The sequence below is a fragment of the Gouania willdenowi genome, chromosome 13, assembly GCF_900634775.1.
Source record: "Gouania willdenowi chromosome 13, fGouWil2.1, whole genome shotgun sequence".
Lineage (NCBI taxonomy): Eukaryota > Metazoa > Chordata > Actinopteri > Blenniiformes > Gobiesocidae > Gouania > Gouania willdenowi.
Window position 1 is genome coordinate 16,471 of NC_041056.1, and position 24,621 is coordinate 41,091.

Below are 24,621 nucleotides of genomic sequence, written 5' to 3' on the forward strand. Positions count from 1 at the left end.
TACCACAACAATGGCCCACGAAATCAGGCATTTCAGCAACAATCACAAAAAAAACTATTTAACATATTCTACATCAACGGTTCAACAGGTGCTGACCTGCCCTCGTTCTATAATTTCTAATATTTAGCTTTACACTTGGTGACCAATTTACATTTAGATTTAACATTTAGGTTTAGATTTAGATTTAACATGTACACTTAATATTTAGATTTAACATTTAGGTTTAGATTTAGATTTAACATGTACACTTAATATTTAGATTTAACATTTAGGTTTAGATTTAGATTTAACATGTACACTTAATATTTAGATTTAACATTTAGGTTTAGATTTAGATTTAACATGTACACTTAATATTTAGATTTAACATTTAGGTTTAGATTTAGATTTAACATGTACACTTAATATTTAGATTTAACATGTACATTTAATATTTAGATTTAACATTTAGGTTTAGAATTAGATTTAACATGTACACTTAATATTTAGATTTAACATGTACACTTAATATTTAGATTTAACATTTAGGTTTAGATTTAGATTTAACATGTACACTTAATATTTAGATTTAACATGTACATTTAATATTTAGATTTAACATTTAGATTTAGATTTTACATTTAGATTAATTTATCCTGTTTGTTTGCACATTTTACAGTGACATTGAATATGCTGTTTCAAATGAAAGAAAAATTTGCTAAATATTCAAAATATGTCAGCTATGAAAAAAGGACAGTTTTCACCTGGTGTGTGTGTGTGTGTGTGCGTGTGAGGTTACACACACCTCTTCCTGTGTCTTTATGTTGGATTATCATCATGTGTTTGATTCCTACAGGATGTTACATCATATATTATGCCATCATGTTGTTGTTGTGAAGATGAAACTATTTAATGTCTTTGACACTGACAGGATTGAGAAAGTTCAGCTCCCGGACATGGGCTCCTATCAGTGTGCAGTTCTATCAGAGACTCCGCCCACCCTCTCAGAGGAGGGAAGCATCCAACTGGAAGGTGAATTCAATACAACTTTATTTATAACAAGCTCCCTATGTACCACATATCCAGAATGCAATTGTGAACACACATACTGTCTCTAAAAACACACAAAATCACATGAAAATACACAAAATGATGTGAAAATTCCTAAAATGACAAAAAATATTAACAAAATGACTTTAAGAACACACAAAATGACAGAAGAAACATAGAACGTGACATGAAAATACACAGAAAACAGACAAAAGAACAGAAGAATATACATCAAATGACAACAAAACACAAAAATACACAAAATGTCTCCCACATTTCCAGAAAACAATTGCAGATTGTGGGAAAATACATGTTTTTTTAACATGTGGAAATTGAATTGTAGATATCTACAATTGTTAATCTTACATGCGATAAAGGAATTACTGTATATATGTTTTAATTAATCAAAATGTATTTGCTACATGTGAAAATATATTTGTTTAAAAATTGTTTCTAGATATCAATAAATTAACATATTTCCCTTTAGTGAAAACTAAAATCACAACTGATCACAGTTACATGATGTTTTTAATTCAGAATTAAATCATTCAAATTAAAGTCTTCTGTTTCGTGTTTACATGGTAATAGTAATTTACATGAAAAACTGCTTTATTTGGCTTTATTTAATTAGGTCTGGAGGTTAGGAAGGTTCTGATTGGACAAGAGGAGAACGTATCACATCTATCAATAAAAACACACAACAAACCTTTTATTGTCGACTGTAACACAGAACACCATATTAGAACTGTTTTCACTCAACAATAACACACTTTGGTTCACGGAGCAGGAGGAGAAAAGAACTAATCACAGATAAATAAATCCCAGTAAAACTCTGTAAAACAATAACCAGTAATAAATATGATCTCATGGTAAATAACGTAGATGGGTTTAGATTAGGTTAGGGTTACAATGATAAACTACTGATATTACAAGCATCAGTACGTGGACGTATTTACTACGTCTATAGGTTTTATTTTCACCGTCTGATGAAGTCGTTCTGTTTGCTGATCTGTTTAATAAGTCTATGTGTTAATAAGTCTATGTGTTTAATAAGTCTATGTGTTTAATAAGTCTATGTGTTTAATAAGTCTATGTGTTTAATAAGTCTATGTGTTTAATAAGTCTATGTGTTTAATAAGTCTATGTGTTAATAAGTCTATGTGTTTAATAAGTCTATGTGTTTTAATAAGTCTATGTGTTTAATAAGTCTATGTGTTTAATAGTCTAGTGTGTTTAATAAGTCTATGTGTTTAATAAGTCTATGTGTTTATAAGTCTATGTGTTTAATAAGTCTATGTGTTTAATAAGTCTATGTGTTTATAAGTCTATGTGTTTAATAAGTCTATGTGTTTAATAAGTCTATGTGTTTAATAAGTCTATGTGTTTAATAGTCTATGTGTTTTAATAAGTCTATGTGTTTAATAAGTCTATGTGTTTAATAAAGTCTATGTGGTTTAATAAGTCTATGTGTTTAATAAGTCTATGTGTTTAATAAGTCTATGTGTTAATAAGTCTATGTGTTTAATAAGTCTATGTGTTTAATAAGTCTATGTGTTAATAAGTCCTATGTGTTTTAATAAGTTTATGTGTTTAATAAGTCTATGTGGTTTCAATATCTCTGTGCTTTAATACGTCCATGTGTTTAATAAGTCTATGTGTTTAATAGCTATGTGTTAATAAGGTCTATGTGTTAATAAGTCTATGTGTTTAATAAGTCTATGTGTTTAATAAGTCCATGTGTAATAAGTCCATGTGTTTAATAAGTCTATGGTTTAATAAGTCTATGTGTTTAATAAGTCTATGTGTTTAATAAGTATGTGTTTAATAAGTATGTGTTTAATAAGTCTATGTGTTAATAAGTCTATGTGTTAATAAGTCTATGTGTTAATAAGTCTATGTGTTTCAATAAGTATGTGTTTAATAAGTCTATGTGTTTAATAAGTCTATGTGTTTAATAAGTCTATGTGTTTAATAAGTCTCTGTGTTTAATAAAGTCCATGTGTTTAATAAGTCTATGTGTTCTAATAAGTATATGTGTTTAATAAGTCTATGTGTTTAATAAGTATGTGTTTAATAAGTCTATGTGTTTAATAAGTCTATGTGTTTAATAAGTCTATGTGTTTAATAAGTCTATGTGTTTAATAAGTCTATGTGTTTAATAAGTCCATGTGTTTAATAAGTTCTATGGTTTAATAAGTCTGTGTGTGTTTAATAAGTCTGTGTGTGTTTAATAAGTCTGTGTGTGTGTTGAATAAGTCTGTGTGTGTGTTTAATAAGTCCGTGTGTGTGTTTAATCAATCAATCAATCAATCAATCTTTATTTGTATAGCGCCAAATCATAACCAATGGTATCTCAAGGCACTTTACAGTAGAGCAGTCTTAAGGACGGACTCTTCATTTTATGGATAACACATATGCATATATACGTATATACACATACATATGTATCCCACACCCAACATGAATTCATCATGGCGGCCAAGGAAAACCTTCTGTTAAGCAGGCAGGAACCTTGTGTGGATCCCATTCCTATGATGAACAGCCATCCACGTTATGCTGTGTTGGGTGTGTGCAGAGAAAAGGGTGGAGACAGAGCCGCTGAGTCTCTGTAACTCCACACTGAGGATCCCACGGACCTGCAAGACAAAAGCCAGAAGGAGAACAGGAGCAAACACACAAGGGAGTAAGCAGACATAGAGGGAGTGTTTGAAAGAGGAATGGGACCCTCTCCGGTCCCTCTCTAACCTAAATGACCTCTCTCTTAACGCCCTCTCCAACCTCTCTCCAACCGAGCATGCCAGACCCCCCCCGGCAGTCTATGCCTATTGCATCTTAATTATGAGCTATGAGCTGGTTTCCTAACTAAAAGCTTTATCAAAGAGGAATGTTTTGAGCCTAACCTTAAAGGTAGAGAGGGTGTCTGCCCCCCGAACCGTGGTTGGTAGATGGTTCCAGAGAAGTGGGGCCTGATAACTGAAAGCTCTTCCTCCTATACTACTTTTAGAGATGAATGGAACAACGAGTAGTCCAGCATTTTGAGAGCGTAGTGTTCTGGGGGGATTGTATGGCACTACAAGCTCCTTGAGATAGACTGGTGCCTGTCCATTTAGGGCTTATAAGTGAGAAGAAGAATCTTGAATTCTATTCTATATTTTATGGAAGCCAATGCAGAGAGGCTAATACAGGAGTAATGTGATCTCTTCTCCTAGTTTTAGTCAGTACACGTGCTGCAGCATTTTGAACCAGCTGAAGTGTCTTAAGCGACTTGCTCGGGCAGCCTGCTAAAAGAGAATTACAATAATCCAGTCTAGAGGTAACAAAGCATGGACTAGTTTTTCGGCGTCGCCCTGAGACAGGATAGATCTGATTTTAGCAATGTTACGGAGATGAAAGAAGGCAGTTCTTGAAGTTTGTTTTATGTGAGAGTTGAAGGATAAATCCTGATCAAATAGAACCCCAAGGTTTCTAACAGTTGTGCTTTGTGCCAGAGTAATGCCATCTAGGGCAGTTAGGCTAGCATAGGTTTCTCTAAGGTGTCGCGGGCCCAGTACAATGACCTCAGTCTTGTCTGAGTTGAGAAGAAGAAATTTGGTCCATCCAGGCCCTAATGTCCTTTAGACAGGCCTCAAGTTTAGATAGCTGATTTGTCTCACCTGACTTCATTGATACATACAGTTGGGTATCATCAGCATAGCAGTGAAAGTTAACAGAGTATTTTCTCATAACATTACCAAGGGGGATCATATAGATACAGAAGAGGATTGGACCTAGCACAGAGCCCTGAGGAACCCCGTAGCTTACTTTAGTGTACACAGAAGACTTATTATTCACGTGTACAAACTGGTACCTATCAGATAGGTAGGACTTAAACCAGTTTAGGGCAGTCCCTGTGATTCCAAGTAATTTCTCTAATCTCTCTAGTAGAATATAGTGATCTATAGTGTCAAAAGCTGCACTAAGATCTAATAAAACCCAGCACTGAGAGTCGTCCTTCATCTGAAGCCCAGAGTAGATCATTAGTTACTTTAACTAAAGCAGTCTCTGTGCTGTGTTGAGCTCTAAAACCTGACTGGAAGTCCTCGAACAGGCTGTTGTTTTGAAGAAATTCACAGAGCTGAGCTGCCACAACTTTCTCAAGAATCTTTGAAATAAAAGGAAGATTAGATATAGGCCTGTAGTTTGCTAAAGTGCTGGAATCAAGAGTAGGTTTTTTGAGAAGGGGTTTGATTACAGCTACTTTAAAGGACTGTGGCACGTAGCCTATTGATAGGGATATATTTATTGTCTCCAACAAAGATGGGCAGACTAGGGGAACAACTTCTTTAAACAGCTTAGTTGGGATCGGATCTGAAAGGCAGGTCGATGGTTTGGAGGATGAAATAATAGAGTTAAGTTCCTGAAGTCCTATATGTGTGAAACAGTTTAGGTTAGGCCTATTTACATTTAATGGTACAGCAGGCCCAGGTGAAGGCAGGGAGTGGCTAATTTTATCTCTAATCTTGTGAATTTTATCGTTAAAAAATGTCATAAAGTCCTCACAGCTGAGGGCTAGAGGAATCATGGGCTCAATAGAGCTCTGACTTTGTGTTAGCCTGGCTACAGTGCTGAAAAGGTACCTCGGATTATTTTTATTTTCTTCAATTAGTGAGGAGTAGTATGTAGATCGACTATGTCGTAAGGCTGTCATGTATTTACTATGGCTTTCTTGCCAAAGTATTCGTGACTCCTCTGTTTTATTGGAGCGCCACATTCTCTCTAATTTACGGGTTGTTTGTTTGAGTGTGTGAGTTTCAGAGCTAAACCACGGAGCTTTCCTCTGACGTTTAATAGTTTTTTCCCTCAATGGGGCAATTGAGTCCAAGGTGGATTTTAGTAGACTAGCAGAGCTATCGACAAGCAGATCCAGTTGAGAGGGGTTATAATTAATATCATAGTTATTTATTGGATGGTGCACTGAGTTTAAGGCAGCAGGAATGGCCTCTTTAAATTTAGCCACAGCACTGTTGGATAGATTTCTACTTGTAACTATTTTATTGCACAGTGCGAGATCCTCTAGGATAATGTTAAAAGATATTAAAAAGTGATCTGATTGCAGAAGATTTTCAGGGTAGACTTTTAGTTCATTAATATCAAGGCCATATGTTAGAACAAGATCAAGAGTATGATTTAAACGATGAGTAGCTTCATTAATAGTTTGAAAAAAGCCAACTGAGTCTATTAGGGACATAAAGGCTGAGCTCAGGCTATCACTATCTTTGTCCACATGGATATTAAAATCTCCTACTATCAGTATTTTATCAGAACTGAGGACTAAGTTTGATATTAACTCAGAGAATTCTGATAGAAATTCAGAATAAGGGCCTGGAGGACGGGAAATTATCGCAAATAAGACTGGCTGGAAGGTTTTTGATTTGATATGAGATAAATTTAGAACCAGGCTTCAAAGGAAGTGTACTGGCCTTTGGTTTAGGATAGATTAGGAGAGAGGAATATGATAAATAGCTGCATACACACCTCCACGGCCTATGTCTCGTGGCATATGAGTATTTAAATGACTGGGAGGAGTGGCTTCATTTAAACTAACATATTCATCTTGATACAGCCATGTTTCAGTTAAACAGAATAAATCAAAGTTATTTTCTGAGATAAGGTCATTTACTAGTAGAGATTTGGATCTCAGTGATCTAATATTTAATAGAGCACATCTAATGGTTTTATGTTTTGGTGTTTCTAGATTTGAGATTTTAATTTTTTTCAGATTTTTATAATTGATAGCTCTTTTATTTGATTTTATGTTAAAATCATTGTGAAATATGGGTCGGGGGACTGACACCGTCTCCATAAAATAATATTCATCACCATCACAACAGTTGTCATGGCGATGAACACAGCTATCATAATAGCAATGGGAGGGAAACTGTCCTAAGGCAAGCGCAGAGGGGCGTGGAGGACTCCCCCTCTGTAACATGGTCTCATTCATGAGATGTCATAAATGTGCCATGTTTTCTGATAGTAGAGATGCTCCCTCCAAAGTAGGATGGATTCCATCTCTTCCTATCAGGTTCGGTTTTCCCCAGAAGGATCTCCAATTATCAATGAAGCCCACCTCGTTTTCTGGACACCACCTCGATAGCCAGCGGTTAAATGATGACATGCGGCTATACATGTCATCACTGGTCAGATTTGGTAAGGGACCAGAGAAAATTACGGAGTCCGACATTGTTTTAGCATAAGCACAAACTGATTCAATGTTCACTTTGGTTGCTTCCGACTGGCGACGTCGGGAGTCATTAGTGCCGACATGGAGGACTATCCTATCAAACTTACGATTACTCTTTGCCAGCAACTTTAGATTTGATTCTATGTCGCCCGCTCTGGCCCCTGGGATGCACCTCACAATGCCCGCTGACTTCGCTAGCTTCACGTTTCTCACTATGGAGTCGCCAATTATCAGAGTTTGTTCCCCGGTGAGTGTGTTGTCCTCACAGAGGGGGGAGAACCTGTTTGAGACGTGAACATGGTGGTGTCCCGAGCGGCTTTTTGACCTTCGACTATGCTTACCACGGACAGTAACCCACTCATTGCTGGCCGGGGGGGAGGCTAAGCTAGAGCTAGCACGGTCCGCACCGGCTAGGTCCTGCTTGCTAGCTTCGGTTTTGGTATCAGGGGTGCGGAACCGCTTCTCCAGATTGTTGATCCTCGCCTCCATATCTAACAGTACGCTACACTTTATGCAACTACCATTGTCCCTAAAGGAGGACGAGGAGTAACTAAACATCTGACACACCGGGCAGGAGAGCGGAGGAGAGGAGAGAGAAGCCATAGGTGCTAAATTTAAGCTAAGCTAAGCTAAGGACAAAAAGGAAGTTTAAAGGAGATTGTACTGCCTATAAGAGGCGAGATTGCTTTTTACTTAACCTTCGTACGTTTAACTGTACGGTAAAAAATTAAAACAAGTGTTTTCAAGGCTAAAATATCAATGACAACAAGTTTGATTAGAGTTAGCAGAACACAGTAGTAGAGCGCTGCAAGCAACGGTAGAGCGTAAACAGGAAATGATCGATACGTCACCACGTTAATAAGTCCATGTGTTTAATAAGTCCATGTGTTTAATAAGTCTATGTGTTTAATAAGTCTATGTGTTTAATAAGTCTATGTGTTTAATAAGTCTATGTGTTTAATAAGTCTATGTGTTTAATAAGTCTATGTGTTTAATAAGTCTATGTGTTTAATAAGTCCATGTGTTTAATAAGTCTATGTGTTTAATAAGTCTATGTGTTTATAAGTCCATGTGTTTAATAAGTCTATGTGTTTAATAAGTCTATGTGTTTAATAAGTCTATGTGTTTAATAAGTCTATGTGTTTAATAAGTCTGTGTGTTTAATAAGTCTATGTGTTTAATAAGTCTATGTGTTTAATAAGTCTATGTGTTTAATAAGTTCTATGTGTTTAATAAGTCTATGTGTTTAATAAGTCTATGTGTTTAATAAGTCTATGTGTTTAATAAGTCTATGTGTTTAATAAGTCTATGTGTTTAATAAGTCTATGTGTTTAATAAGTCTATGTGTTTAATAAGTCTATGTGTTTAATAAGTCTATGTGTTTAATAAGTCTATGTGTTTAATAAGTCTATGTGTTTAATAAGTCTATGGTTAATAAGTCTATGTGTTTAATAAGTCTATGTGTTTAATAGTCTATGTGTTTAATAAGTCTATGTGTTTAATAAGTCTATGTGTTTATAAGTCTATGTGTTTAATAAGTCTATGTGTTTAATAAGTCTATGTGTTAATAAGTCTATGTGTTTAATAGTCTATGTGTTTAATAAGTCTATGTGTTTTAATAAGTCTATGTGTTTAATAAGTCTATGTGTTTAATAAGTCCTATGTGTTAATAAGTCTATGTGTTTAATAAGTCTATGTGTTTAATATAAGTCTATGTGTTTCATAAGTCTATGTGTTTATAAGTCTATGTGTTTAATAAGGTCTACTATGTGTTTAATAAGTCTAGTGTTTAATAAGTCAATCTGTTTAATAAGTCTATGTGTTAATAAGTCTATGTGTTTAATAAGTCTATGTGTTTAATAAGTCTATGTGTTTAATAAGTCTATGTGTTTAATAAGTCTATGTGTTTAATAAGTCTATGTGTTTAATAAGTCTATGTGTTTACTAAGTCTATGTGTTTAATAAGTCTATGTGTTTAATAAGTCTCTATGTGTTTATAAGTCTATGTGTTTCATAAGTCTATGTGTTTAATAGTCTATGTGTTTAATAAGTCTATCTGGTTTAATAAGTCTATGTGTTTAATAAGTCTATGTGTTTAATAAGTCTATGTGTTTAATAAGTCTATGTGTTTAATAAGTCTATGTGTTTAATAAGTCTATGTGTTTAATAAGTCTATGTGTTTAATAAGTCTATGTGTTTAATAAGTCTATGTGTTTAATAAGTCTATGTGTTTAATAAGTCTATGTGTTTAATAAGTCTATGTGTTTAATAAGTCCATGTGTTTAATAAGTCCATGTGTTTAATAAGTCTATGTGTTTAATAAGTCTATGTGTTTAATAAGTCTATGTGTTTAATAAGTCTATGTGTTTAATAAGTCTATGTGTTTAATAAGTCTAGTGTTTAATAAGTCTATGTTTAATAAGTCTATTTATAAGTCTATGTGTTTAATAAGTCTATGTGTTAATAAGTCTATGTGTTTAATAAGTCTATGTGTTTAATAGTCTATGTGTTTAATAAGTCTATGTGTTTAATAAGTCTATGTGTTTAATAAGTCTATCTGTTTAATAAGTCTATGTGTTTAATAAGTCTATGTGTTTAATAAGTCTATGTGTTTAATAAGTCTATGTGTTTAATAAGTCTGTGTGTTTAATAAGTCTATGTGTTTAATAAGTCTATGTGTTTAATAAGTCTATGTGTTTAATAAGTCTATGTGTTTAATAAGTCTATGTGTTTAATAAGTCTATGTGTTTAATAAGTCTATGTGTTTAATAAGTCTATGTGTTTAATAAGTCTATGTGTTTAATAAGTCTATCTGTTTAATAAGTCTATGTGTTTAATAAGTCTATGTGTTTAATAAGTCTATGTGTTTAATAAGTCTATGTGTTTACTAAGTCTAGTGTTAAAGTCTATGTGGTTTAATAAGTCTATGTATTTAATAAGTTCTCTGTGTTTTACTAGTCTATGTATTTAATAAGTCTATGTGTTTAATAAGTCTATGTGTTTAATAAGTCTATGTGTTAATGTTTTTAAAGCCTCTTATATTAAATAGTGTTGGCTTCTGTTCCAGGCCGCCATGTTAGATGATGTCATCACCCAGCGCTTCAGTTACAACCTTTATAGATATAGAGTATATAGGGTTAACTCTATAGATATAGAGTTATATAGGGTTAACCCTATAGATATAGAGTATATAGGGTTAACTCTATAGATATAGAGTATATAGGGTTAACTCTATAGATATAGAGTATATAGGGTTAACCCTATAGATATAGAGTATATAGGGTTAACCCTATAGATATAGAGTATATAGGGTTAACCTTATAGATATAGAGTATATAGGGTTAACCTTATAGATATAGAGATTATAGGGTTAACCTTATAGATATAGAGTATATAGGGTTAACCCTATAGATATAGGAGTATATAGGGTTAACCGTATAGATATAGAGTATATAGGTTAACCTTATAGATATAGAGTATATAGGGTTAACCTTATAGATATAGAGTATATAGGGGTTAACCCTATATACTCTATAGATCTAGAGTATATAGGGTTAACCTTATAGATATAGAGTATATAGGGGTTAACTCTATAGATATAGAGTATATAGGGTTAACCTTATAGATATAGAGTATATAGGGTTAACTCTATAGATATAGAGTATATAGGGTTAACCTTATAGATATAGAGTATATAGGGTTAACCCTATATACTCTATATCTATAGAGTATATAGGGTTAACCTTATAGATATAGAGTATATAGGGTTAACCTTATAGATATAGAGTATATAGGGTTAACCTTATAGATATAGAGTATATAGGGTTAACCTTATAGATATAGAGTATATAGGGTTAACTCTATAGATATAGAGTATATAGGGTTAACCTTATAGATATAGAGTATATAGGGTTAAACCTTATAGATATAGAGTATATAGGGTTACCTTATAGATATAGAGTACATAGGGTTAACCTTATAGATATAGAGTATATAGGGTTAACTCTATAGATATAGAGTATATAGGGTTAACCCTATAGATATAGAGTATATAGGGTTAACCTTATAGATATAGAGTATATAGGGTTAACCTTATAGATATAGAGTATATAGGGTTAACCTTATAGATATAGAGTATATAGGGTTAACCTTATAGATATAGAGTATATAGGGTTAACTTATAGATATAGAGTATATAGGGTTAACTCTATAGATATAGAGTATATAGGGTTAACCTTATAGATATAGAGTATATAGGGTTAACCTTATAGATATAGAGTATATAGGGTTAACCTTATAGATATAGAGTATATAGGGTTAACCTTATAGATATAGAGTATATAGGGTTAACTCTATAGATATAGAGTATTTAGGGTTAACCTTATAGATATAGAGTATATAGGGTTAACCCTATAGATATAGTGTATATAGGGTTAACCTTATAGATATAGAGTATATAGGGTTAACCTTATAGATATAGAGTATATAGGGTTAACTTTATAGATATAGAGTATATAGGGTTAACTTTATAGATATAGAGTATATAGGGTTAACTTTATAGATATAGAGTATATAGGGTTAACTTTATAGATATAGAGTATATAGGGTTAACCTTATAGATATAGAGTATATAGGGTTAACCTTATAGATATAGAGTATATAGGGTTAACCTTATAGATATAGAGTATATAGGGTTAACTTTATAGATATAGAGTATATAGGGTTAACTTTATAGATATAGAGTATATAGGGTTAACCCTATATATATAGTGTATATAGGGTTAACCTTATAGATATAGAGTATATAGGGTTAACCTTATAGATATAGAGTATATAGGGTTAACCTTATAGATATAGAGTATATAGGGTTAACCCTATAGATATAGAGTATATAGGGTTAACCTTATAGATATAGAGTATATAGGGTTAACCTTATAGATATAGAGTATATAGGGTTAACCTTATAGATATAGAGTATATAGGGTTAACCCTATAGATATAGAGTATATAGGGTTAACCTTATAGATATAGAGTATATAGGGTTAACCTTATAGATATAGAGTATATAGGGTTAACCTTATAGATATAGAGTATATAGGGTTAACCCTATAGATATAGAGTATATAGGGTTAACCTTATAGATATAGAGTATATAGGGTTAACCCTATAGATATAGAGTATATAGGGTTAACCCTATAGATATAGAGTATATAGGGTTAACCCTATAGATATAGAGTATATAGGGTTAACCTTATAGATATAGAGTATATAGGGTTAACCCTATAGATATAGTGTATATAGGGTTAACCCTATAGATATAGAGTATATAGGGTTAACCCTATAGATATAGAGTATATAGAGTTAACCCTATAGATATAGAGTATATAGGGTTAACCCTATAGATATAGAGTATATAGAGTTAACCCTATAGATATAGAGTATATAGGGTTAACCCTATATATATAGTGTATATAGGGTTAACCCTATAGATATAGAGTATATAGGGTTAACCCTATAGATATAGAGTATATAGAGTTAACCCTATAGATATAGAGTATATAGGGTTAACCCTATAGATATAGAGTATATAGAGTTAACCCTATAGATATAGAGTATATAGGGTTAACCTTATACATATAGAGTATATAGGGTTAACCCTATAGATATAGAGTATATAGGGTTAACCTTATAGATATAGAGTATATAGGGTTAACCTTATAGATATAGAGTACATAGGGTTAACTCTATATACTCTATATCTCCAGTCTTCCAGAGGGACAGAAGGTTCCTTTTCGCCACAACCATAAATAAGTTCAATAAGTGTTGAGTTCTACCAACAATGTCTGTAGAAGGATAATTTAAAGCGGATCGAAGTGTTGTTAACTGTTTACAAGAAAGATGAATTATTTAATTCAGAATTGAAAACAGAATAAAACAGCCACCTAATTCAGATTTAAGTTTAATACGGAATTAAATTAGAATTAGGAATTAAATGTTGACAAGGTCAGGATAAGGAGGAATGAACTTTTATTCTGCTTTAAAGAGGAATTAAACATGTAAACATGGTCTGATTAAATGATTTAAACAGTTTGACGTAGACAATGTTTGTGGAGTTTTTCTTTCTAAAAGTTGCTGTTGGATGTTCTCTCTCAGGTCTTCCTCACTTCTCCGTGGAGCCTCAGCACATGTCGGTGGTGGCCAACGTGTCTCTGAGTCTGAGCTGTGTGGCACACGGGCCTCCAGAGCCGGTTCGTCTCATCTGGCTCCAGGATGGAGCTCCTCTGAACTCCCTGACCGACTCCGTCGCTCTCTCACCCTCAAGACTCAACCTCTCAGGTATCGTCATCACACACACGCACGCACACGCACGCACGCACACACACACACACACACACACACACACACACACACACACACACACACACACACACACACACACACACACACACACACACACACACACACACACACACACACACCACACACACACACACGAACATGTGCACCTTTTAAGCTCCAAAACAAAAATAAAATAATGACTGAGCAAAATTATACCAAAGAACAGAAGATGCATCAAATGACAACAAAAATACACAAAAACATACTTAATGACATGAAAATACACAAATTAACAACAAAATGTGTTTTTGGAGTAATTTTGTGGGTTTTTGTTGTTCTAATGTTAAGGCTGTGAAATGAAATGAGCAGAAACGCAGCATGAAAAGCATTAGAGTCAGTGAACAGGGAGAGTTGGTATCTGGTTATAGAGTCTATAATAGACTGTTTATATGTTTATATTTGACCTTTTTTTGCCTCCAAAAGAACCAAATATGCTGATCTAGTTAAACACTGTCTGTTTTCACTGAACGATTATTTTTAGAAAACAAGTCAAACTTTGCATCAGCAGCAGTTTTATTCACTTCCTCGTTCTCCATGTTTGTTTTCCTCGTCCTGATTCTGCTCAAAGTCTTTCTCTCCTCCATTAAAACCACAACCCAGGCCTGGCTGAGAGCCAACGGTCCACAGGTTGTTAGAAGATCAGATGGAGAAAAGCTGAGTCGTAGCGAGAATAGAACCCACAGCTGGAGGGAAAACGCAGACGCAGCAGGTTTACTGTGAGTCAGAGCTGGACTAACGGGAACCGTCCCAGACTCATGTTAGTGGAATGAACAGCTGCTCCCATCAGAACACGACCAGAACCAATAATATGTGACGACGTCCAGAAGGAGACGATGACCAACACTCATTATCTAATATTATCTAATATTATCTAATATTATCTAACACATCATCATTTAACACCCATGCACACACACACACACACACCACTACTGCATTGACCACTATTATAATATATATGACTAAAACACAAAGTCAGGACGACCAAAACTAATTCCCAGCTGCACTTTATCGACTTGATGACGTTCATGATGTGATTTTGATTAAATGTTGAATTTCCAGACGGTTTGGGAGGGCATGGTTGTTTCAGATGAGTAATATTTGTTCCCAAACAGCTGATCACAAACATCTGTGACAGATTTAGGAGATTTTCACATCCACTTTTGCGCCAAGTCGGACTTTCTCACACACGTGTTCTGTTCTTCTGTTCCAGGTCTGAACAGGACCAGCACCTTCTCATGTGAGGCCCATAACCGTAAGGGAGTGGCCACATCTGGGTCTGGAACCATCACTGGTGTGTCTCTGTGTACACACACACACACACACACACACACACACACACACACACACACACACACACGCCGTGTACTGTTCATTCTTCAGTTTTTCAGTTTGAAAACCAAATCAGAAAAAGAAACATTGTGAATATTTAGTTTTACTGACTTAAAACCAAACCAGATAAGCAGTGTTTTTCCTGTTCTGTAATAGGATTGAACAGTAATGGATGTTTACAGCGAGACCAGCTCTACACACACAATAGGACTGTTTAGGATTTATTTCAGCAGTTTTCTGCTCATGTTCATGTTTTCATTCAGTCTGTGGATGTTTCAGTAAAAAGCTGCTCACGTTTTCATTTTTGTTTTGTGGTTAAATAAAGTGGTAACTGACTGTAGAACTAAAACAATTACACAACTATTTGAGGGCAGTAAGAATATGTGTTTTTGCACTTTATAAAACCACTAATGGCAGCCATCAACACACACGGAAGTTGATCACAAGAAACGAGGAGCACCAGTAGATTCATTACACCACCTCTGGTTCCTTTAATCACATATTATTTGCATGCTTTTTGTAGCCTCCATTTTTTGTTGTTTGTTTTTATTATGTATTAATAACATCCATCAGTAATGTAACTAATGCGTTGCTCCTTTTTTGTCCTGGAGTAAAAGTCAGCCCCCGTCTGTGGGTCCCCTCTGTGTGGTGAGCTTAAAACATGAAGTTTCCCCGTAATTATTTAAATATCACACAAACAGAAGATTTAATTTTAAAACAGAAAAACGCTGCTTGTCTGGTTTTTGATTTTTCTTTAATTCCTTTTTGGTTTTAAGTAAAACAAAATAATTACATCGTTTATTTGTAGTTTTCATTTGGTTTTGAAACGAGATAAGCAAAGAACAAAGGGTTGGTCTCAACCCTAGAACCAAAGAACGAAGGCTACACGGATTCAAACACTTAATCTTTCTTTGTGCTGCAGTCCTTCCAGCTCAGCCGCAGCGTTTGACAGCGCTGGAGGTCACGCAGACGACGCTAGCGTTAGCGTGGCAGCCTGGGTTTGGAGGCGACTATCCTATCGTTCAATGCTCTGTTCAGGTGAATAAAATATGTTCTTGTTATAAAATGTTATATTAGTCGACATCGGTTTTTACCACCGATATTGAAAAAACAATGTTATACTGTTTACTTTATGGTATAAAGAAATAATGTTTTCATTAATACGGGTCATTTCTTGTTAGAACAGGAAATACAGGAACATTCAGAACCGTATAGATCATTGTTTCATACATATTGTATTTCACTAGCTCATGAGCTAATCGCCAAGCACTCGCTAGCAACATTATTCAACAAAGCTAATATTGAACAACTCTACGAACTCTTTATCTTTACATTTATCAGGTTTTTGTACAGGCTTTTATTTTGAAGTATGCACTCTGTTTATAGAGCGCCAAGCTGTAATTTTGTCATAGTTTTAGTCGACTGTAGTTTTCCACCTGACTAACTCTAAATGTAAACAAATCCACGATGACTAAAAGTATTTCTAACATGCATGAGATTTTTATCAAAAGATTAAAAAAAACATTAGTGTGATCATAAGTTTATAAATCGGCTGAAATCAAACAAAAACTAAAGTCAAAAGAATAAAACTAAGTCTAAAATGTAACTTCCTGTTTAAAATGAACTCTTGAGATTATGCCACCAGTCACAAATGATTGTAGTGTGACTTAAACAAGTTTATCAATTTATTGAAAATGTACAAAAAATGATGAAAAGTAATAACAATAATAAAGGAATCTGATTGGACTAAACCAACTGTGTGAAAAACATCTAAAGGAAGTTTGTCATGGAGTCAGTGAATGTGTGTCTGTTAAACTGCTTTACAACAACACATACACATCTTTTTCTTTTTCAAACCTGATTTACAAGAAGAAAACAAGGAAGCGTTCTTTTCTGTGTGTTTTTTTTGGCCCCTCCCTGCTTTATTCAGGCACCGGAGGCTCAGGTTTCACTCTGGGAAAGTGGCCTCCTGGTCCTCCTGGTCCTCCTGGTCCTGCTTGTGTCTGAGCCCAGAGGAGGGACGTGGCGAGCAGTGCGGCGCGGCACCACCCATAAACGTCTGGTTTTAATAAAGCCGCCCCTCATACTAACCCCACCCCCCACTTATTACCCTTTTACCCTCACAGGGGAACAAGGCGAGGGGCCTGCTCCAGGAAAACAGCCCAAAAAATGTGAATTTAGCTTCTCGTTGTGTCACAGTGGAAAACATGAAGAAAGTAGGAGTCGCAGTAGAAACAGGAAAGAGTTTGTTCATGGGAACGTTGGGCAGCAGCAGGTACCGTGGCTGTGACACACACTGCAGGAATGTAGGATGTGTGTGTGTGTGAGACTCAGGACTAGAACTGCTGTTCTGTTCAGTGACACACTTATTCCCTCTGCTGCTAGTACTAGTGCACTTTAATTTTTCTTGATTTTGTGACCAATTTTCTATTTAATTTGAGAACATTTCCTGGAATAATTTGAGGAAAATTGCAAAATTTTAGAAATTCTGAGTAAATAGACCAATACCAGACAACAATCTGACAGAAACAGACAAAATATGACAAGAATAGACAGAAATATGACCAAAAAAAAGACAAAAATTTCACAAAAATAGGCAAAATCTGACAAAAAAGACAAAAATCGTTCAAAATAAAGACAAAAATCGGTCAAAATCTAACAAAAATATACAAAATTTGACAAAAAACAGATCAAATGTAAGAAAAATGGACAAAATCTGAACAAAACAGACCAATCCTGACAAAACAGGCAAAAATTTGACAAAAATAGACAAAATCTAATGAAAATAGACAAAATCTGTGAAAAACAGACAAAATCTAACGAAAATAGACAAAATCTGACAAAAACAGACTAAAAATGTTAAATCACTTTATTTCAAAAATAATTCTATTAACTCTCATTTTAGAAACTGTGGAGTTCCCCAAGGATCAGTATCAGGACCTGTAATATAATATTACAGTATTTCTTTTTTTGTTGCATTTTTCTAATTATTTGATCTGCAGTTCCAAACACACACACACACACACACACACACACACTGCAGGTGTAACGTATAGCGCTGGTGGAGGTGAGTGGAACCTGCTGAGGTTGTTTTCTAACGAGCAGTGGTTGATGTGGTTCCTCTCACGACTTTGCAGAATCAGCAGCTTTTACTGCTTTTACTTTGAAAGGGGCTGTAAAACGAAGTTTTATGACATTTTGGGAAGTTAATGCTTAATGATGACCCCCCTCTGTTCCTACCTCACACCTCACCAGTTCTCCCAGTCTTCCCAATCCTCCATGTAGGTGCAACAAAGCTCTGAACGCCGTGTTTCACGTCTCCTCTTATCGATCAAGTTTATTTATTAATTATCATTACTTTTAACCTTAAAATGTGTATTCTGATTATTCCAGGCCAAACACGCCGGAGATCCCATCAACTCAGAGATGATCCACGACCAGAATGTGGACCTCCCCCCAGCCAGCCACCTAGTGGCCGGCCTCCAACCCCACAGCCTGTACGCCGTCAGGGTGGGCTGTCACAGCAGCCAGGGCCCGTCTGATTGGACGCCATGGGCGGAGTTTCGCACCAAAGAGGGAGGTGAGGCCTCTGTGTGTGTGTGTGTGTGTGTGTGTGTGTGTGTCTAAGCTGGTATTTTCCATGCCATCCCTAGATGTGTAGAAGTGGAAACACTAACTGGGGTTTTCCAGAATAAAAGCTGCTCTGGTTTTCTCTGTTTCTCCTTCAGCTTCAGATTCACTTCTTAATTCTTAACAAAACAAAACTCTTTTTACAGAAAAATGTTTACTGTTCCACTTCCTTTTTTACACATCTGTGCTAAAGTCACTTGTTTTTTAACCTGTCATCTGTAACTGTCTATTTATTTATTATTTACACTTAATAACAAACACAGACAGACTGTAAATAACAGCTATTTCTCGTATCAGAGCAGGAAAATGACACAAATCCACTAAAAACAAACATAATTATTTCCTCAAATGTGACAAAACACTAAAAAAAACACTTTTGTCCTATTTTAACACTCAGCGTTAATGAAAACAAAGCCTCAAACACATTGTGTGATGTCATTAACCCCATGATGCTTAGCGGGAATTCAAGATGGCGGATCATAGAGTCTTAAACTGTAAATATGGCGCATCTTTAATACAATAAAGTGCTGCTTTTAGGCTCAATTTGTGAAAAGAAAGTGGAGGGTCCCTTCAAAATAAAACACTATAGGGTCTAAAAGTGATCAAAAGTCACTGCTGACCAACCCGGATCCATGTTATGTCTCACAATCCATATATGGTCTTTAACGCACACGTTTTTTCATGACAATGCAAAATTAAATTTTAAGATGGACATTAAAATAATACAAGAATCACTAGTGGAAAGATGAGATATTTACATTTAGTTTCTCAGAATTTAACACAAACACACATTTTGTCACATTGAAAGTAAAACTGTCACAACAACACTTCTGTCTTTGTGGAGCTTCTCCTTCCTTCAGTGAGCGACAGTGACCACAGATGACCTTTGATGTCTATTCCAGACCACACTGCTCGGCATTGTGGGAAAAAACTAAAAAGAAATGTGTGCTGATCATCTTAGAATCTGAAGAAGGGGGGATGCAGTAAAGAAAACACTCTTTCTGTCGTAACTTCACGCTGGAAAAGCTGCAGGACATGATGGAGTCTGTCCCAGAGTACTGAAGGCTTGTGCTTCACAGCTCTGTGGAATATTCCAGCACATCTTCACCATGAGCCTGAGTCTGCAGAGGGTCCTTGTGCTGTGGAAGACCTCCTGTCTGGTTCCTGTTCCAAAGACACCACGTCCCAGCAGCTCCAAGGATTACAGGCTTGTTGCGTTGACCTCCCACATCATGAAGACCCTGGAGAGACTTATCCTGGTGTAGCTCCAACCATCTATCAGACCACACCTGGACCCACTACAGTTTGTCAACCAGCCCAAGGTTGGAGTTGAGGACAGCATCACCTTCCTGCTGAATCGTGTCTACTTTCACCTGGACGTGGTGGTGAGCACTGTGAGAGTCATGTTCTTTAACACCATCCGTCTGGTTCTACTGGGTGAGAAGCTGTCAGAGATGCAGGTGGACTCCTCCATTGTGTCCTGGATTATGGACTACTTAACTGGCAGACCACAGTATGTACGCCTGAGACACTGTGTGTCTGATATAGTGGTCAGCAACACCGGGGTGTGGCCCCTCAAGGGTCTGTCCTCTCTCCTTCCTCTTCACCACCTACACCATGGACTTCATCTACTGCACTGACACCTGTCATCTCCAGAAGTTCTCTGATGACTCTGCAGTGGTTGGATGTATCAGGGAGGAGGACGAGGTGGACTACAGGGCTGCTGTGGACAGCTTTGTCACATGGAGTGAGCTGAACCATCTACAGCTCAATGTGACAAAGACCAAGGAGCTGATTGTGGACCTGAGGAGAACCAAGAGGTCAGTCAGTGCTGTCTCCTTCCAGGAGGTCAGTGTGGACATTGTGGAGGAGAACAAATACCTGGGAGTGGTGATTGATAATAAACTGGACTGGGGGAGGAACATTGACTCCCTCTACAGGAAGGACCAAAGCTGAGGTCCTTCAACATCTGCAGGAAAACACTGAAGATGTTTAATGAGTCAGTGGTGGTGAGTGTGATCATCTACGCTGTTGTTTGCTGGAGGAACAGACTGAGGATCACAGACTCTACAGACTCATCCACAAGGTCAGTGACGTTGTGGATTAAACTGGACTCAGAGAGGAGGAGCCTGTCTAAGGTGAAGACCATCTTGGTCAATGAGTCCCACCCACTCTATGATGTGCTGGTCAGTCACAGAAGAACATTTTCCCCTGAGATTAATAAAGGAATTTTGATTCTTATGTTACATTTTCCTAAAACTACAATTTTAGAAAAATCCTCTAAAAACATATATTATTTAGTCACAAAATCAAGAAACAAAAATCTGTCAAAAATAGACAAAATATATGAAAAAAATCTGGCAATAACAGACAAAATTTAACAAAAACTTGACAAAAACAGACGAGACAAGTGAAGATCTTGCAGACACTGATATCTGTCATTTATTGCTTGTATAATGACGTGTGTTACATACTGTAGAGATTATTTACATGTGCCCACTTGAGATTAAACTGCTCTCTATTTAGCTCCTGATCTAAAATGTGTTTGACAGCTAATGCTAACGCTACATTACCGAGCGGTGCCTAAACGTGAGAAATCTTCTCATTCTCACCTAAAAACTTGCTTTATAAGACTTTAGTTTCCTGTTTGTATCTGAAGTAAAAATGGAAAAACCCAAATCTTTATATAATTACTGTAAGTGAGTCATTAATACATGTGTAAGTCATTTCCAAAAAGTCTTGCCTAACCTTCACATTATGACAATTTCAGATAAAAACCACGTCATTTAGGGCTTTAGTGGTCACTGTATTGTGTCACAATAAAGTCAAACATGGAGAGTGTGTTAGAAAAAGGTTTTTTGTTGGTTTTGTATATTTTTCTCTCATTTTGTGTGTTTTTGTCATTGTTTTGTGTATTTCTGTTGTCGTTTTGTGTGCTTTCCTGTCAAACATTGTTATTGTGTTGGATTATTATTCTTTCTTTCTTTCCTGGTGTCAGAACCAACTCACCTACTTTTCACCCACTGAACCGTTATGTAGAGACTCAAAAATTCAAACAAAATTCAATCACACGCTTCTCTAATTTCTGGCTATTACCGATTTTAAAAATGCAAAAATTTAACGCGCCAGCGCCCCCAAGTACGACAAAACTGCATTACGAGATAGGAATTGTTAAGAAAGTGAAGTTATGGTAGAATCATGAAAATTGACACAGAAGTAGACCATGACAAGACAAGTAAAAAATATTATTATGACCACGCAAAAAAACACACAGGAAATCCAGAATCTTAAATTGAAAATGGCAAAATTGCTATTTTCGCTCACGTTGTATTTTAACACATTTCTCCTCAAACGTTTCACTAACGAATTCAAAATCACTGGAGAATATGGATGTAACGATTAATCGTAAGGCAGTTAAAAATCTATTCATAGGTACCACGGTTCACATCGATACTCTGAAAATTGAATTGCAGTACTTTTTTTAAACAGCAGAGGGCGCTATATATTAATCCTTCCAGAAGCGGACGTGGTGGGCGGAGTCTGCTACTACTTTCTTTCTGGCCTCCTTCTACTCTTAAACATATTCATAAATGATTCCTTACCCCTTTAGCACCGAAAGAATATCTGTAATATTACGTGAATATCTGTAAAAGTCACGTTTTTCTATTAGCTCTGTCTGCTAGCATAGCATCTCTTCTTCACTACAAGATATCTGCATGCCAACCGACCACTGGGTTACCAGCGCCCTCTGCTGGTCTAAACAAATATCTGATGTAAATACAGTGAAATGACTGGTTTTTTTTTTAATCCAATTGTTAAGGCACAAAATACATTTTCAGTTGCACTTTTAAAAAGAAAAAAACTATTAAGTAGTTTTGCATTTTTTACTATAGAACCAGAATTTAAATTAATAGGCTTCTTCTTCATTTGTATTATTCCTTTATTTATTTCATTCAAGATTTATTTTTAGTTACATTGCATTGTTTTGAATAGTTTATCAAGGGATTCTTTTGATAATGAAAAATAAAAGTAAAATAATACAGTATTTTCCCCAAAAAATAAAGGAATATTTTTCAGTCATTTGTCTACAGTCCCATTTTGTAAAATAAATCGTGAGAAAATCGTATCGTGAACCCAGTATCGTGAATCCAATCGTATCGGGAGTTGAGTGAATCGTTCCATCCCTACTGGAGAACATCTAGAGAAGTGGGACATCAAAGGAGATCCATGGATTTTTCATAACTTTTACGGTGTTTGCAGGGCGGAGCCAAGAATTTTGGCCAAATTTCATTTAATTTTTGGAAAATGCTCCTATTTTCACATACAAACTCTGATTTACGTCAAATGTAAATAGTTATTAAACTCTCAGCCCTAAACCTGCTCAATGTGGAAAAACTGACATTGGTGCGTTAGCGCCCCCTACAGAGTGAATTTAAAGATGGAGGAACACAGGCTCTAAAACTGTAAAGTAGTCTTATTTTAAAAGTTAATAAAACAATTATGGTGCATAATGATGTGTTTTGTTAGACATAGATCGACTAATAAGGAGTCTGGAAAACTAACTTATGATTTATTTTTGTTTATTTTAAAATACAGCAGCTTAAAAAGCGTTTTCTATGTTGACGTTGGTATGTTTCTAATGCTTGTGTTTCCTCCCTCAGTGCCCGATTACGCACCCGTTAACGTGAGCGTCGCGCTCAACGGGACAGAAGTGCTGCTGATGTGGGCGGAGCCTCCTGGGAAGCTGAACGGACAGCTGAGGGGCTTCATGGTGGAGTACAGCATGCCTGCATCTCAGCAGGTTGGCCCCCATCTAACGCACACACACACACACACACACACACACACACACACACACACATGCTTTTTAGCTCCGCCCCCTCCTCTGTCTCCTCCTCCTTCTCTTACAGTTCCTGGTGGACACGGGATTGGACACTGAGCTGTCCATTAATGTGTCCCACCCCCTGTCCAACGTGTCCTATCGGGTGTGTGCGTATACGGGGGCTGGTCCGGGACCCTGGACCCCCACGCAGACGCTGACACTGATTTCTCCTGGTGAGTGACGAACAGCAGCCAATGACAATGATAATTAATAAACAATAAATAAATACATTTAAAATTAAATACATTTAATGATTAAATAAATGGATCAATATATTATATGGGTTAGGTTATATAAATAAATAGATTTTAAATAAATGTTCATATGTATATTTGATTATTATTGTCTTGATACTTTCTCATTTGTGTTTATTTTTTCTTGTTTAAAAACTTTTTATAATTTTTCTTTTTGCTGGAAACTGAGACTAGAATTTATATAAGCGTATACAAACTATTCTAATTGTGATTTAAATAACACTAAATACATAGATGGATATTGTATAGTTTTAAAATAAATACATATATTCAAAATAAATGTAATATCAACAATATCACTATAAACAAGTAATAAAAATGGATTTAAGTTAGAATGAATAAATCAATAAATGATCTTTTATCAGCTGATAAGATGTTTAGAACCAATGATTTGAGCTGATTTCATAATCACTGCCCCATAGATTTATTAAACTCACATGTCCACACGAATGGAAGACAAGAAGAGGTGCTTTTATTTTGAAAAGGACATGTTTGATTTTTAGCTTGAAGCTGGTTTCATGTACTGAGTTCACATCGTACTGAATGTATATGTATATATAGTATGTGTATATATGTGTATATAGTATGTGTATATATGTGTATATAGTATGTGTATATATGTGTATATATGTGTATATATGTGTATATATGTATATATATGTGTATATATGTGTATAGTATGTGTATATATGTGTATATAGTATGTGTATATATGTGTATATAGTATGTGTATATATGTGTATATATGTGTATATAGTATGTGTATATATGTGTATAGTATGTGTATATATGTGTATATAGTATGTGTATATATGTGTATATATGTGTATATATGTGTATATATGTGTATAGTATGTGTATATATGTGTATATAG

At 35.4% G+C, this 24,621-nt stretch overlaps 1 protein-coding gene across 1 annotated transcript in view; it reads left to right on the forward strand.

Moving 5' to 3' along the window:
* Positions 1–24,621, forward strand: part of axl (AXL receptor tyrosine kinase) — a 66,896-nt gene that overhangs the window by 14,174 nt on the left and 28,101 nt on the right. Inside the window, exons 3-9 of the mRNA XM_028464171.1 lie at positions 911–1,011; positions 13,403–13,585; positions 14,862–14,942; positions 15,903–16,018; positions 18,374–18,560; positions 23,272–23,411; positions 23,521–23,665. Of these exons, the coding sequence (XP_028319972.1) occupies positions 911–1,011; positions 13,403–13,585; positions 14,862–14,942; positions 15,903–16,018; positions 18,374–18,560; positions 23,272–23,411; positions 23,521–23,665 (953 nt within the window). The remainder of the gene's footprint in view (positions 1–910; positions 1,012–13,402; positions 13,586–14,861; positions 14,943–15,902; positions 16,019–18,373; positions 18,561–23,271; positions 23,412–23,520; positions 23,666–24,621) is intronic.